General features: G+C 42.6%; 1 protein-coding gene across 1 annotated transcript; it reads left to right on the top strand.

The window, feature by feature from the left end:
* The first annotated feature begins 716 nt into the window (after positions 1-716).
* On the top strand, positions 717-5,054 carry LOC124059211 (extracellular calcium-sensing receptor-like). The gene is made up of 12 exons (XM_046389041.1): positions 717-889; positions 1,344-1,522; positions 1,669-1,763; positions 1,924-2,103; positions 2,223-2,411; positions 2,527-2,737; positions 2,888-3,084; positions 3,197-3,406; positions 3,486-3,609; positions 3,716-3,909; positions 4,053-4,334; positions 4,489-5,054. Exons 1-12 carry the CDS (start codon positions 717-719, stop codon positions 4,909-4,911), a joined length of 2,457 nt encoding a protein of 818 aa, XP_046244997.1. The 3' UTR covers positions 4,912-5,054.
* The last annotated feature ends 11,418 nt before the right edge of the window (positions 5,055-16,472 follow it).

Raw genomic sequence — 16,472 nt, 5'->3', positions numbered from 1 at the left:
TGGTATGATTCTTTAAAGTTACAGAAACTGAGAATTTTTTTTTAGATTGTTTAATACATTGAGTTGTGTAACATAATCAGATGGTGAAAGTGTATGAGAGTGCTTATTTTATACGCGTTAGTCTCCTGTTAGAATTTGTGTATTTTTCTGCCATCACTCCAGAGAGGAATAATTTTTTCTTGAGTGCTGCTTGTGACATCAGTTTTACTTCCTTGCAAAACATTTCACTCCTATTATAAAGGCTAACGTCAACACTTTGAGTTGAGCAGAGTGGGAGGAGGGTGCGTTCAAAGAGTCAAGAAACCATTTACAGAGTTGGTCATTTGAGTTGCAATAAGAGCTTTAAAACCAAGTGAAATGTAGCTGTTTATAGTGTCATTTCTTTTTGCAGGTAGCTGAGATGATGCTATGATGTTACATTTGGCTGACATTAATTTACTTATCTTTGATGACAGCAACTGTTATGAATGTGGTCTTTGAAGAACCTCACCTGCAATTTATTTTCAGGTTTGATGAAATTGGTCTGATGTGAAATGTTTTTTATACATGCTGAATTTACTGAACTTCATTGAACTTGCATATTGTGATGTTAGGATAAAAGTTATATTTGTTAAATGTCCAGAACAGCTGCATCTATGTCTTGGTTCATCTGGCTCCTCACTCGGTGGCCCTCCTCAGCCCTCCCACTGCTGTTTCTCAGTGTAGCGGGTAGACAGATGGGGATAGAGGTGGCTCAGGCGATACTGTGCTCTCGGTGGGGAGCAGCAAGCGACAAGAATCTCTCTCAGGATGGTGATGTGATTATTGGTGGACTTTTTAATCTGTACTACATACCTTCAGCAGTAGAGCAGAGTTTTATGGAGCAGCCACATTATGAATCTTGCACTGGGTAAAACTTTATCACATTGTGTCGTTGTTAAATATCTGTTGGTGATTATGTTGTTCATACAGTGACAGCATATTGTTTGTATTATTTATTTATTTAGTTGTTTGCGTCTTTGGACATCCTTATATGTTTTTCTTAAAATATAATTTAACTACAAAATGTAGTATAAGTACTCGAGTAAGAAAGTCATGTCCATGCATGCAGTACTCAATATTTCAGAAGAGGCCCATTGTTAATTGACAAATTAAATATTAATAAACATATCTAAATTTATATTTCAGCACAACTTGATGACAGTATTATTATTTTAGCAGATTTTGTTGTAACATATTTTAATCTGTATTATATGTTTTGATATTTGTTGTTTATCCATTTCCTGGATGGTTATTTTTATCTTTCACTGACTGATATTGTAATTTCTGTTTTTCACGAGTTCTTTCTTCTCCTGTGATCTCAGCTTAGATGTAGAGCCATTAAAATATACACATGCTATGGTGTTTGCGGTGGAGGAAATCAATCGTAACAGCACCCTGCTACCAGGAGTGAAGCTGGGCTACCGTATACTCGATAGCTGTTCCCGATACCCCTGGGCTCTGCAAGCTGCACTGTCACTGGTCGGAGGAGACACAAACAGCTGCAACTCAACAGCTTCTATGCTTCGTTCTGCAGCTAATCAACAACCTGGAGAGACAGCAGGTATGACTTGGTATAAGCCCATAATGCAGTTATTGAAAACAATAACCTGTGTAATTATTGTATCAACGACTGCCCAATGCTGTCAGCAGGTGATCAGGCTGTTCCTTTGCTCATTGCTGCTGCTTCATCTACAACAGCCATAATGCAGTCCAGGATCTTGGGGCCTCTCTCTGTGCCAGTTGTGAGTTTCACTGTCTCTGGAAATAAATGTCTGGTTAATGTTTTGTTTGTTCAATCTACATCAAGAGGCTGATAAGATTTTTAATTATTGTAATCAAAAATAAAATTGCACCGTTTTGATAAATCCGTGTCAAAGCAATATTTCTGTGTGTTTCCCTTAGATCAGCTACTTGGCCAGCTCCCCCAGTCTTAGTGACAGGACAAAGTTTCCCAACTTCTTCAGAACAATTCCCAGTGATATTTACCAGGCTCGGGCCATGGCACAACTGGCCATACGGTTCAGCTGGACTTGGACAGGAGCAGTGGTTGAAAACAATGATTATGGTCAACTGGCAATACAGGTGTTTGTTTTTATTATTAAGTTGTCATGACTGGCTTGCTTGAAAAGTCTCTCATGTGTCTCCTTCATGTATAATATAACCAATATATCTGGATGAACATATTTGATACCATATTTCAGGTATTTCGGGAAGAGATTAAGGAGAAAGGTGTTTGTCTGGAATTCATAGAGACTGTCCACAGAGAAACTATTGACAGTGATGCCAGACGTACAGCACTCACAATTCAAGCTTCTACTGCGAGGGTGATTCTGATCTTTTGCTGGTATACAGATGTAAAGAAAGTATTTCTGGAACTGGCCAAGATAAATGTGAGCAGCTGACACTGACATTTGCATTTACTTAAAAGTTCATTTCAAAGACATTTTTTAAAAGCAAAATTTTCTTTGCTTTGTTCTAAGATAGTTCAGTATTCTCTTGCTGCAGGTGACTGACAGACAGTTTCTGGCCAGTGAGGCTTGGAGCACCAGTGATGATCTTCTCCAAGATCTTGCAATCTCAAAAGTGGCAAGTGGTGTTCTTGGTGTGGCCATTCAAAGCTCAAAAATACCTGGATTTGAAAAGTATCTCAGAGGTTTGGACCCAGTTCATCATCCGGATGATGAATTTTTACGAGACCTCTGGGCAAAGGAGTTTGGATGTAGACTGGGAGCTAATCAAGCACGCACATCATATTTATCTTCATATTTTTCTTCAACCCTCAGCAGAAAGTCTGACTCTCAGTTAAATATTTCTACTTCTTCTCCTGGCAAGGGGTTGCCAACAAAAACTTCTCTTCCACCCTGCAGTGGGACAGAGTCCCTTCAGGGGTTGCAGCATCCCTTTACTGACACCTCTCAGCTCAGGGTGGCATATAATGTCTACCTTGCTGTTTATGCTGCAGCCCACGCCCTTCACAGCCTTCTCTCCTGCCCTGATGGAGACAGAAATCCTGAAAACAACAGCTTCACTTGTTCCTCTCCCAGACACATCAGACCCAAAGATGTAATCAGAGTTTCACCTCAAACATGAGAGTTATAGTTCTGAAAGTTTTAATTGAGTTCATATTAAATTGCATTATTCATGTAAATATTTACTGAGCATTTGATGCTTTCAGCTGTTGCAGCACTTGAACAAAGTGAACGTCACCACACCACAAGGGGAAACGTTTCATTTCCAAGGAGCTGATATTCCAGCAAAGTATGACCTGGTGAACTGGCAGAAGAAGACTGATGGGTCACTTCAACTTGTTTTGATTGGTCATGTGGACGGGTTTGACCTTCACCTCAATGAGTCGGCTATTGAGTGGAGCACAGGATCCAATCAGGTAGTCAGATCAGCATGTTGCTGTTATTATATGATTCATGAGATAGTGTCATTGAAAATAAGAACTGTCTCTTGTTCAGGTGCCTGTTTCAGTGTGCAGTGAGAGCTGTCCTCCTGGTACTCGAAAGGCCAGCAGGAAAGGAGAACCTCTCTGCTGCTTTGACTGTATCCCATGTGCTGAAGGGGAGATTAGTAATAAAACTGGTGAGGGAAACAAATGATAAGACAACAGAAAATCATATTTGCAACCTTCATTTTCCCCTTTATATTTAATTTCCCTTCCCTCTCTCCTCCCTTTCACCTGTCTCAGGTTCTCTTCACTGTGAACGTTGTCCCCCTGAGTTCTGGTCCAATGCTGAACAAACTGCCTGTGTCCCTCGTCAGCTGGATTTCCTTTCTTTTAATGAAACTTTGGGCATCACTCTGACTACAGCAGCTGTGTCTGGTGCTGCTGTGACAACAGCTGTGTTTGTGGTGTTTCTTTACTATCGTCAGACACCTATGGTAAGAACCTGAAGCAACATACAACATAGCAGGGATGTTATTGTTTGTGTTTGACATTTCTTTCTTACACAACTGTGTTTAGGAGGAAATACTGTATTGTTAAAATGGCCACATTTGTATCTGTTAATCTGATTCACCTCAAGGTTCGAGCCAACAATTCAGATCTGAGCTTCCTGCTTCTTCTGTCGTTGAAGCTGTGCTTCCTGTGCTCACTGGTGTTCATTGGTCGTCCATCAGTCTGGTCCTGTCGGTTCCAGCAGGCAGCTTTTGGGATCAGCTTTGTACTTTGTGTTTCCTGCCTCCTGGTCAAAACCCTCGTAGTTCTTGCTGTTTTCCGCTCAGCTCGGCCTGGTGCAGGAGCTTTTATTAAGTGGTTTGGTCCGGGCCAACAGAGAGGAAGTGTCTGCTTCTTTACTTGCATACAGGTATCAATACTATTTTACTGTTTTATTGCTTAAATGATAACTATATGTATGTGTATATATATGTGTGTCCATGTCCATGTGTGTGTATATATATATATGTCCATGTACATTTGATTTTAAAAATCTGAGTAAAATGTGTTCACTTTTCATTCAGGTCATCATCTGTGCCACATGGTTGTCCCTCAGTCCCCCGGTGCCCCAACGTGATCTGGGTTTCCAAGGGTCAAAGGTCACTCTGGAGTGTGCCATGGCCTCTGTGGTGGGCTTCTCTCTGGTTCTGGGCTACATTGGCCTGCTGGCCTGCACCTGCCTCCTCTTGGCCTTTCTTGCTCGGAAACTCCCAGACAACTTCAATGAGGCCAAACTGATCACCTTCAGCATGTTGATATTCTGTGCTGTCTGGGTGGCCTTTGTTCCTGCTTACGTTAGCTCTCCTGGGAAGTATGTTGTCGCTGTGGAAATCTTTGCTATCCTGGCTTCCAGCTATGGTTTACTGCTCTGCATTTTTGCCCCCAAATGTTTCATCATTCTTTTGAGGCCAGACAGAAACACCAAGAAATACTTGATGGACAGATAGTTTTTCTGGCTTGAATATCAGCATAATTGCTTTTAATCACATTTTTCTGGTGCCACCCTCCCAACTTGCCACAGTCTGCTGTCATATATATTTTTCTGAGTATGTGTTTTACTGGGTGGCACAGTGGTTAGTACTGTCGCCTCATAGCAAGAGGGTTCCAGGTTTGAATCCCGGTCTTGGCCCTTCTGTGTGGAGTTTGCATGTTTTCCCTGTGCCTGCGTGGGTTTTCTCCGGGTACTCCGGCTTCCTCCCACAATCCCAAAAACATGCACATTAGGTTAATTGGTGTGTGAGAGTGTGTGGTTATCTGTCTTTGTGTGTCAGCCCTGTGATTGACTGGCGACCAGCCCAGGATGAGCCCCGCCTCTCGCCCTTAGTCAGCTGGGATAGGCTCCAGCCCCCCACATGACCCTGACGGATGAGCGGTATAGAAAATGAATGGATGGATGGATGTGTTTTATCAAATCACTTCATCTAAATAATGTTAATTCTTTATGTATTTAGCTGTATGAAGTTACCAAATGTTTTGTAGCCACACATAGTTACGATCAACATTCTGCTTTTCTTAGACATTCTTAAAAGGCAAACATTATTCATCTAACATTAAAGAAAAATACAAATTTAAATTGATTTCCTCTCAAAAAAGATTATTAACTTGTTCCATGTATATTAGTTTATGTTCAGATGTGAGTGTCTATTGATGACAAGTTAGTTAGCTTGTGTGCCATGGTATGTTATTATACTGTACACATGCATTTTAATGTAATAAAGATGTTACATATTCACAGTGGTTCAGTGACACAATGTTTTGGCTTTATATATAGTTAAAATAAGCAAAACATCTGGTAAAAAGAAATTGTGTTTCAGAATGACTATTTTACAGAAATCACTTGAATGTAGAAATGGCACGGTGATTGTACAGGCTCACGACTGGACATCATTTTGCTTGAAGTGCATGCACTGAATTATGACCACGAGGTGGCAGTATCATACCATTTAGTGACTGATGCCTCATTCCCTGTCTCTTCGAGGTTTGGCCCTTGATCGACTTGCAGTTTTACATCTGCAGTTGTCCTCTTGACTTGTGCAGCCTTGCAAAATCTTCCTCATTTGCTGCTGTTATTTTCAGTATTTGAACTAATAATAATACACAGTAACTTTTCCCAATCTTTGTACTGTACAAAACAATACATTATGTAGTCTAAAAATTAAAATCATTGCCACCTCTTCATAATGAGGCAACAAAAGTCTTTGTGTTAACAGTGTATATATAGGCAACCTTTTTTACACAGAGCAGTCAAAATAAAGAGAAAGTGAGACACTTGGACAGGACACCATTTTATAATAATTAGATTGAAACTTCTGTCCGATAATGAACCAAATACATAGTAGAAATATATCTATTTCTGGATTTTATACAGTATTTTCAATATGGTAGTGCTATTGCAGTACATTGTCTTATACATAATTTTTCTTGTAGGTAAGTGCACTGTAGTGTGTTTTATGGGACTGGTGTAAGAACTGGTGTAAGTATAATACTTCAATGGTAGTCACCTATTGCTGTGAGGGGAGACAGGTGGGTGTAGGGAGGAGCTTGCGTGGTTGTGCAGCCTTTACCTTTTCACTGTCAGTGCAGTCTGAAAGGGCTGCCTGTTTTCCATGAAGAGATTGAAAAGTCTCATTCTTGTGTCAGTGCTGGAGTAAAACATATAGTCTACATGTCATTTTAATGTTTATTAGTTGCCATAAAATCAGTGCGTCACTGCTCTATATAAGACATATTGTAGGAGCCTAAATGCAGTTTATTTTAGTTAAAATAGTTTTCATGTAAAAGATACAAATTTATAAATAAGAAATATAATTTGTAATTTCATGATTGGAAAAAGATGTAAATACTATTTACATATGTGCATTTCAGTGATGTATATTGGTAAGAGAGCGCTTTTATTTTGACATTTAGGGGAACCACCAGTGGGGTGAATGTGACCTTGGTTGCCATGGGAGCGGGGTCAGTTGGACTAGAAAAGGAAGATTGGAGTGAAATAGTTTTTTGACCTCGTTCTCGCTCTTGCTTTCGCTCTCGTTTTCTATCTTAACGCCTGCAAGTCTTAATTTTGTGGACATATTTTATGTTTTGTAATGTTGCTTTAAGTTTTCAAGTAAACAGTTAAAATCAAGAAGTGGATTCGTGGATTTATTTTTTGGAGCCTGTTGATGCAAGGGAGTCAGACGAGCGTCAAGCTAAAACTTCAATAAGGACGATAAGAACCTACATTTTCAGTCAAAAAACTCGCTCTACACGGACTACTGGATGCCAAAACCGGACTGGATGATTAAGGACAACGATAACAGAAGAACCCTGCACGGATTTGGAGGTTTGTCATTCGAAAGAAGACGACGACTGTAAGTTAAAAGGCTGCTACGGATTGGCCGTGTTGTCAGTTAGGATTCAAAAGGACGTCTATCTGCCGAATGTCAAAGTGGAATGCAACGGAAAGCTAATTATTAAACAGTTTGCAAACGGATGTAAACGTGAAAGATTTAAACTATCATGGAACGATCAGAACATAAACGAGCAGTAAAAATGACAGAAAAGGGTACGGAAGATCATAAAACCAGGCTGTTGAATGCACGTAAAGGCAAGTTAGCCCAGCTTACTAGCATGACCAAGCAGCTCGAGGAACTGATGGCGGACGACGCGAATGCTGACCTCGTTAAGAACAAGCTGCGTGTCGACTTCGGTGGTTTGCAGACCGAATTTACAGACATAAATTACAGTTTGCAGCAATATATGAGTGAGGAGGAATTTTTGGAAAACCAAGCCAATTATTTTGAGCCCAAACAAGCCTCAATGACAGATTTCTTTTGGAGATGTGAAAATTGGATGAAAGACGTTATGAAATGTGATGAACAGGCAAAGAAACAGGAATGTGGTTCAGAGCGAACTGGTAGCAGGTCTGTGCGCACGAAAAGGTCCAGTTCACGACGTTCAACCATAAAGTCAACTTGCTCAATCAAAATGAAAACTGAGTTGCTGCGTGCATCCCTAAAGGCTCAGGCAGCAGCTGTAAGGGAAAAATTGGCCATCGAACAGGAGGAGGCAGAGCTCCAGTCAGAGCAAAGGAGAATTAAAGCTAAGAAAGAAATGCATGAAATTCAAACAAAATTAGCTGAAACAGATGCACAATTGGAGGTTTTACAAAGATATGAAGATGAGCAAGACGGTGTGAGCAGCTGTGAGTCTGATGCTCCAGATGACAAAGGGGCAGTGCAAAGCACTCCACTCACATTGCCACAACATGACACGCCAGCTCTGAATTATTCCCAATCCCAATCTGATGCATTTAATCAAAGCTTGCCTGTTAGACCTAAAGTAAACGCAATTGATGCAAAAAAGAATGAAAGTGAGGCACTTGTGCTGGATAGCTTGTGCCAAGCCATAACACAACAGGCTAATGTCACAGAGTACTTAGTGAGGAATCACAAGGCATCTCTACTTCCTGATCTCACTATTAAAACATTCAAAGGAGACCCATTGGAGTTTAAATCCTTTATTAGATCCATTGAACATGGCATTGAAAGCCGTACTGAGAATGACAGTGATCGTCTGCAGTTCTTGTTGCAATACACAAGTGGACAGCCACATGAGTTGGTGAAGAGCTGCATTCACATGCCATCTTCAATAGGATACGCCAAAGCAAAGCAAATGTTGCAAGAATATTTTGGTGATGACTACAGGATTGCAGAGGCATACTTAAAGGAAGCAGTGGACTGGCAGACAATCAAACCAGAAGATGGCGCTGCGCTACAGTCATTTGCATTGTTCTTAACTGGGTGCTCCAACACAATGGCAGATATTAGCTACATGGAAGACTTGGACAATGCAGCCTGCATCAAGGCATTAGCTAACAAGCTACCCTACAAGCTGAAGGAATCCTGGAGAAAGTACGCCTGCGACCTGCAAGAAAGAACAAAGGCAAGAGTCAAATTCAAGGATTTTGTTGCGTTTGTGAACAAACAAGTGAAGTATTTACTACACCCTCTCTATGGGAACATTAAAGACAACACCATCAACACAAAAGACTCAGTTCGACAGAAGCCAAAGGCACAAGAGAAAGACATGGCAAAATCCAAGAAGGTTTTCACAACATCCATTGCTTTGTCAGCAGAAAACAAAGGCAAGAAGGAAAACGAATGCTCAACAGATAACAAAACAAAATCAGTGGATGCCCATGCAAAACCATGTCTACACTGCAGCGGAGAGCATCACAGTTTAGCGGTCTGCAGAGGATTCAAGAAGAAGCCACACAAGGAAAAGCTAGAGTTTTTGAGAAGTAAAGGGCTGTGCTTTGCATGCTTGAAACATGGCCATATGAGTAGCAGCTGTACGGAAAAGGCTCAGTGTCAAGAGTGTGCTCGTTCACATCCGACACTGCTGCACATCACTTTCAAAGAGTCAAAGGAAGAAATGTCGAAAGACAAAGAAAGCAAAGATGAGCAAGCCGTCACCAACGCTCTTGTTCAAGCATCTGAACTATGCAGTGTCACCGGGGCCGGTAAAGAAGATTGCTTCCTATCCATCGTTCCGGTCCAAGTCAAGGCACAGAAAGGAACCAAGATAGTGACCACATATGCATTTTTGGACCCAGGCAGCTCCGCTACCTTTGCTACAGAGTCACTAATGAAAGAGCTGAAACTGAATGGACGCCGCACAAATATTTCCTTGCGAACCATGGGGAATGAATCTGTGGTGAACACACGCATAGTGACAGGACTGGAAATCAGTAACCTGGAAGGTGACCAGTTTATTGAGCTTTCAGAGGTGTTTTCCCAGAAGGCCATTCCTGTGACGAAGGATAATATCCCACGCCAAGAGGATGTCAGTAGGTGGCCTCACCTACAGGAGGTGAAGCTTCCAGCCGTTGAAGCAGGAGTAGGACTGCTAATCGGCGCTAACATTCCCAAGGCCATGGAACCACTTCAGGTGGTGAGTAGCGTGAACGACGGGCCATATGCTGTGAGAACAGCGTTGGGCTGGACAGTCAACGGACCTCTTAAAGGAGGAAATGATGGACTGAGAACTAGGTCACCGGCAGTAACAGCTAACCGAATCTCAGTAGCCAGGCTAGAGGAGCTTTGGCACCAACAATTCAAGCTGGACTTTCCCGATGCGGGACAGAGTGAAGACATTGAAATGTCAAAAGAAGACCACCAATTTATGAACATGGTGTCTCAGTCTGCACAATTGAAAGATGGCCACTACAGTATTTGCCTTCCATTAAGAAACAAATCGCTGTGCATGCCAAACAACAGACCAGTAGCAGAGCAACGTGCACTGAACTTAAGAAAAAGATTCATTAAGGATGCAGACTATCGTGCAGAGTATGTTGCATTTATGGAAGACCTTGTGAAGAAAGGCTACGCAGTTCCAGTCAACAGTGCTGAATGTGAACCGCCTGAAGGAAGAACTTGGTATCTGCCCCATCATGGAGTCAGACACCCAGTCAAGCGCAAGCTGCGCGTTGTCTTTGATTGCGCAGCAAGCTTTGGAGGAATATCACTGAATCAGCAGCTTCTACAGGGACCAGACCTGACAAGTTCGCTAGTTGGGGTCCTCACACGGTTCAGGCAAGAGAACATCGCTGTCATGGCAGACGTGGAAGCCATGTTTTACCAAGTGGCAGTGAAAGAAGAAGATACAAATCTACTCAGATTTCTCTGGTGGCCAGAAGGAAATCATGAGGAAAAGCTTGCCGAATTCAAGATGAAGGTGCACATCTTTGGTGCGACCTCGTCGCCAAGCGTTGCAACCTACGCTCTGCAGAAGTGTGCAGCTGACTTCGAGGATGAATTTGGGCAAGAAGCTGCCACCACAGTGAAGAAAAACTTCTATGTGGATGACTGCCTCAAGTCAGTAGTTGATGAGGATGCAGCAGTCACTCTGTGCTCCAACTTGCGAGGCATGCTGGCAAGAGGTGGTTTTCGGCTAACCAAATGGGCAAGCAATAGCAGAAAGTTGCTCAACTCGATTCCTGATGACGAGCGAGCTCAAACGTTTCAAGATCTCGACTTGAACTTGGACAGTTTACCCATGGAGCGAGCATTGGGAATCCAATGGTGTGCAGAGACGGATCAGTTTAAGATCAAGATCAACATCAAAGACCGTCCACACACCAGGAGAGGCCTGCTCTCGTTCATGAGCTCGATCTTTGACCCTCTGGGGCTCATAGCTCCAGTGGTATTGCCCGCCAAGAAAATTCTGCAAGATCTGTGCCGGCAAAGGTACAGTTGGGATGACAGCCTGCCGGCAGATGTCATAAAGGAATGGACTAAGTGGACGTCTGACTTGCAACAGCTAGAGGGGTTTGGCGTTGACAGATGCATCAAGATGGAGGCGTTTGGTGCACCAGTCTTTGCTCAGCTACACCACTTTGCTGATGCAAGTGAAGATGCTTATGGAACAACTAGCTACCTTGTACTACGCTCCTTAGCCGGTGAGACCCAGTCCACTCTGATGATGGCGAAGGCACGGGTAGCTCCCTTGAAATCCCCGACCATACCAAGGATGGAGTTAACTGCAGCTTCAGTTGCAGTAAAGATGGACAAGCTGTTGAAGAAAGAGCTTGAATTGGAACTCCATGACTCAGTATATTGGACAGATAGCACAGTTGTGCTTAAGTACTTGAACAGTGAAAGCTCCAGATTCAAGACTTTCGTGGCCAATAGGGTGTCAGCCATCCTGCAGCACTCTCAGGCTTCGCAGTGGAGGTATGTCAATACCAACCTAAATCCAGCGGATCTTGTGTCCCGAGGTCAGTCGGTCAAAGCATTCTTGGAGTGTGAAAGCTGGCTTTCCGGACCAGATTTCCTGCACTGCGAGGAAGACCAATGGCCAAAGAATCCAGATCCTGGAATGATACACGTGGATGACCCAGAGGTCAAAAAGGTTCAGTCTCATGCTGTACAAGTGCAAGACTTCAAGGACCCGCTGGACCAGCTGATGCTGTACTACTCATCCTGGACAAAGTTGAAACGCGCTGTAGCCTGGTACCTGAAATTGAAAGATCTGCTGAAAGAGCTAAAGGCAAACAAAAGGAAGGAACCAAGCTTGTCAAGCAAGGAAAGATTGGACAGATTCAAGAAAAAATTCCAAGGAACAAGACTTACCTGTGAAGACTTCACGAAAGCAGAGACAGAAATTGTAAGATACACACAAAAGAAAGGATTCCAAGAAGACCTGGAAATGCTAAATGAACGACAAAGGGTGAAGAAATGTAGTTCGCTTCGCAAGCTGAACCCAGTGGTACAAGACGGACTCATGAGAGTGGGAGGTAGGCTGAGCCGTGCTGCAATGCCAGACGACTGCAAGCAACAAGTCATCTTGCCAAAAGACTCACACGTCACAAGGCTCATTCTTAGACACATTCATGATGTAACAGCACATGCAGGAAGGAATCACATGCTGGCTCAGTTGCGGCAGAGATTCTGGATCCCTGGAGCAAATGGAGCCATCAGGAGAATGTTGTCTAAGTGCATCAGCTGCAAGAAGCTGCATGGCACAGCTGGCAAACAACTCATGGCAGATTTACCAACATGCAGAGTTCTGCCTGATGATCCTCCATTCACGCGAGTTGGCGTTGATTATTTCGGCCCATTCCTGGTGAAAAGAGGAAGAGGACATGTAAAGAGATACGGTGTCATTTTTACGTGTCTTGCTGTTCGAGCAGTGCACTTGGAAGTTGCGTCCTCGCTTGACACTGATGCATGCCTGAACGCAATTAGAAGATTCATAGCAAGAAGAGGACAAGTCAGAGAAATGTATTCAGACAACGGGACGAACTTCAGAGCAGCCGAAAGTGAAATGAGGAAAATGATAAGTGAATGGAACACCAACAAGATTGAGAGGCACCTACAACAGAAAGGTGTACAGTGGCACTTCAACCCTCCGACAGGTTCCCACCACGGAGGAACCTGGGAGCGGCTCATCCGCTCGGTGAGAAAGATTCTGAACGCCACAGTAAAAGAGCAAGTCATGGATGAGGAAAGCCTACACACTTTGTTGTGCGAAGCGGAGGCCATCATAAACAGTAGGCCCATTACCAGGGCGTCTTCTGACATCAATGATTTAGAGGCCTTAACCCCTAATCACCTTCTGTTACTGAAAGTCAAGCCTGAGCTGCCTCCAGGAGTGTTCAGCAAAGACGATCAGTATACAAATCGAAGATGGAAGCAGGTTCAATACCTTTCGGACATATTCTGGAAGCGCTGGTGCAGGGAATACCTCATGCAACTACAAGAGCGCCAACGATGGATAACGCTGGAGAGAAACTTCTGCGTCGGTGACGTGGTGCTGATTGTCGACGACACATCTCCTAGAAACTCCTGGCCGCTTGGAAGGATCACAGAAGTTTTTCCAGATCGGAGAGGTATCGTTCGGCAGGTGAAGGTCAAGACCCGGACCAACGAGCTCTTGCGCCCAGTAACCAAGCTGTGCCTGCTGCAAGAGTCAGAGACTGATTAATGGACTTTCACATATCCTTTTCCATTGGTGATAGTGTGATAAAGTTGTGTGCTGTACTTCAAATGTTATTTAGTTTTGACTTACGTGAGCTTAAAGTTAGATAATACAAAGAGTGTGTTATTAGGCTCCTTTGATTTAAATTTGAGTAATTGTTTCAAGGCATTGATAACAATTAGGGGCCGGTAATGTAGGAGCCTAAATGCAGTTTATTTTAGTTAAAATAGTTTTCATGTAAAAGATACAAATTTATAAATAAGAAATATAATTTGTAATTTCATGATTGGAAAAAGATGTAAATACTATTTACATATGTGCATTTCAGTGATGTATATTGGTAAGAGAGCGCTTTTATTTTGACATTTAGGGGAACCACCAGTGGGGTGAATGTGACCTTGGTTGCCATGGGAGCGGGGTCAGTTGGACTAGAAAAGGAAGATTGGAGTGAAATAGTTTTTTGACCTCGTTCTCGCTCTTGCTTTCGCTCTCGTTTTCTATCTTAACGCCTGCAAGTCTTAATTTTGTGGACATATTTTATGTTTTGTAATGTTGCTTTAAGTTTTCAAGTAAACAGTTAAAATCAAGAAGTGGATTCGTGGATTTATTTTTTGGAGCCTGTTGATGCAAGGGAGTCAGACGAGCGTCAAGCTAAAACTTCAATAAGGACGATAAGAACCTACACATATATTACATGCATTATGCCAATGTCCAATTTCACTGCTAGTGATTATCATCCTATTGAGTCATTTATTGTTGTCTTCTATACACACACTGGAACAGTGACAATTAAGCTATTATTCTAAAGCCTGTTTGTTGATTCGCAACGCAACTCAGTTTGCTCCGAAATTTGATTTGTATACAGCAGCTACAGTATAACAATTAATCTGTACATGATGTTTTTTTCAAATTATGATGCAAGTGTGCTTGCTATGATCTCCTAAAGCGTGACAAACAATAACAACACACACCCCCTTTTCCCCCTCTGTGCCTCTTCTCTGTCACTGTGTAATGGGATGTAGTTGTTTGTAAAATGAATAATGATGGAGGGGAGAAATTGCACACCTGCACCCCTCTCCTTGTTATGATGTAACTTCGTCCTTTGAGATGATATGACCATTTGTCCTTTTCAACCAGCTGCCCCAGCCTCAATGAACCTAAACTCACAGCGTGCAAACCTTGTTTTTCACAGTCTTAATAACTCTTGTTGCCATGTCGATGCTCCATAAGGTTGTAATTTAGCTACCTTTTATGATGCAAGCACATGTAAACAAGTAGATATCACACCATATGATATTATGACACAAGCAACATTGTTCACATGCTCACTTGTATACCTTGTATCTAGGATTTAAAGTTATATTCATTCTGAAGCAGATAAGCAAATCATTCCAGTGGAATATTGTCCTTGAGCATGCTTGATGTTACATAGTGCAAACACGTCTGAACATGACAAAACTCGCACTTATTATTTTTACTGGAAATTTCACGACAGTGGAACAAAATGCATTGGCAGCAACAAGCTCATTTAATTTCTTTTCCCCACTTTTAGCCGTTGTTGCTGTTGTTTGCTGACAATCTGCTGCTGACCTTGATGACCTTGATTCTGCTGCCACAGTACAGTTTCATAGCTCTTTAGGTTTATGTAGACAACTAGTGTGTGTGCGTGGCTGGGAGAGGATTAATTATGGACCACTGGAACTGACTTGGTACCACCCTGGTGTCTCTCATACCTTGATGGGTGTCAATCTGTCAGTCTCACCAGAATGAAGCTAAACTGTTGTAGCTCGCACACACATCTGTCCACAGACAGCTTTGCTGCTGGGACACTGCCACCGCCAGCCCTGTCATTCTACAGGGTGCTTAAGTGTGATAAAGAGCAATAATCAGAAATGGAAAAATATGTTCCTTCATCTGATGTATATTGTTTCATGACTGTGCTAAAACGCGATTTCAAATTGAGCATCATTTTCACTGTCTATGTTTGCTGAGCACTGTGCATGCCATGTGGCTGCGCAACCCTGTTAGCACGGGTGCTGAAATAAAAAGCAAAAGGTTCTCTGATGTACATGCGCTGCACATGAAGCCTGTGTGTCCTGACTGTTGACATGAATGAAGAAAATCAAGCCAAAACAATCCAGACTGGACTGGTGCAAGAACGTGGACATGGTCTGCAGAAAGGGCCAGAGCCGCCTTTATTTTCTGAGGCGGCTGAGGTCCTTCAACATCTGCAGGACGATGCTGAGGATGTTATATGAGTCTATGGTGTCCAGTGCCATCACATATGCTGTTGCCTGCTGGGGCAGCTGCCTGAGGGTGAGGGACACTAACAGACTCAACAGAATCATTAAGAAGGCCAGCCATGTTGTGGGAGAGGAACTGGACTCTCTGGCAGTGGTGTCTGAGAGGAGGATGTTGTCCAAAATAAGAACTATACTGGACTTTCCCTCTCACCCTCTCCACAATGTGCTGATCGGCTACAGGAGCTCGTTCAGCAAAAGACTCTCACTCCCATGATGCACCACAGAGCGACACAGGAAATCATTCCTGCCTGTCGCCATCAAACTGTTAAACTCAGCACTGTGACGGACACACTCACTCACTTTATATATACAATGTATATATTGGTTTTTTACACATTGTACATACCGGTCTTTTAAATTTTCTTAAAAAACTTGAACACATTTGTAAATACCTGTACTTTTTTAGTTTTTGTTTATTCTAGTTTTATTGCTTATCCTATTTTTATACTCCGCACTCTTCACCTTTCTTGGTCGGGAATACTGCATGTGCAATGTCTGTAAGAACAAGAATTTCCCTCCAGGGATAAATAAAGGAATTCTGATTCTGATTCTGATTCTGATTCTGAGATAATGCAGCTGCAACACTGCACTGGTGACATCATTTGGAGCCAAAGTCTGAATGTCGTGACTGGACTGTAGAGCTTGCTATCTGGAGGGGCTCTCATGCTGTTCATCTCTGTTTTACAGTCAAAGGTCACGTCCATCTGAACTATAAAATTGTGAGGTGAGGGTGAGGATCTGCT

Source organism: Scatophagus argus, chromosome 5 (genome assembly GCF_020382885.2).
Source record: "Scatophagus argus isolate fScaArg1 chromosome 5, fScaArg1.pri, whole genome shotgun sequence".
NCBI lineage: Eukaryota > Metazoa > Chordata > Actinopteri > Scatophagidae > Scatophagus > Scatophagus argus.
This window is presented reverse-complemented; position numbering and strand designations above follow the sequence as displayed.

Coding starts and splice junctions, on each gene's coding strand:
- LOC124059211 (XM_046389041.1), top strand. CDS start 717: ATGGGGATAGAGGTGGCTCAGGCGATACTGTGCTCTCGGTGGGGAGCA. Junction 1,523..1,668: donor CGGAGGAGACACAAACAGCT/GCAACTCAACAG, acceptor CAATGCTGTCAG/CAGGTGATCAGGCTGTTCCT. Junction 3,407..3,485: donor GGAGCACAGGATCCAATCAG/GTAGTCAGATCA, acceptor TCTCTTGTTCAG/GTGCCTGTTTCAGTGTGCAG.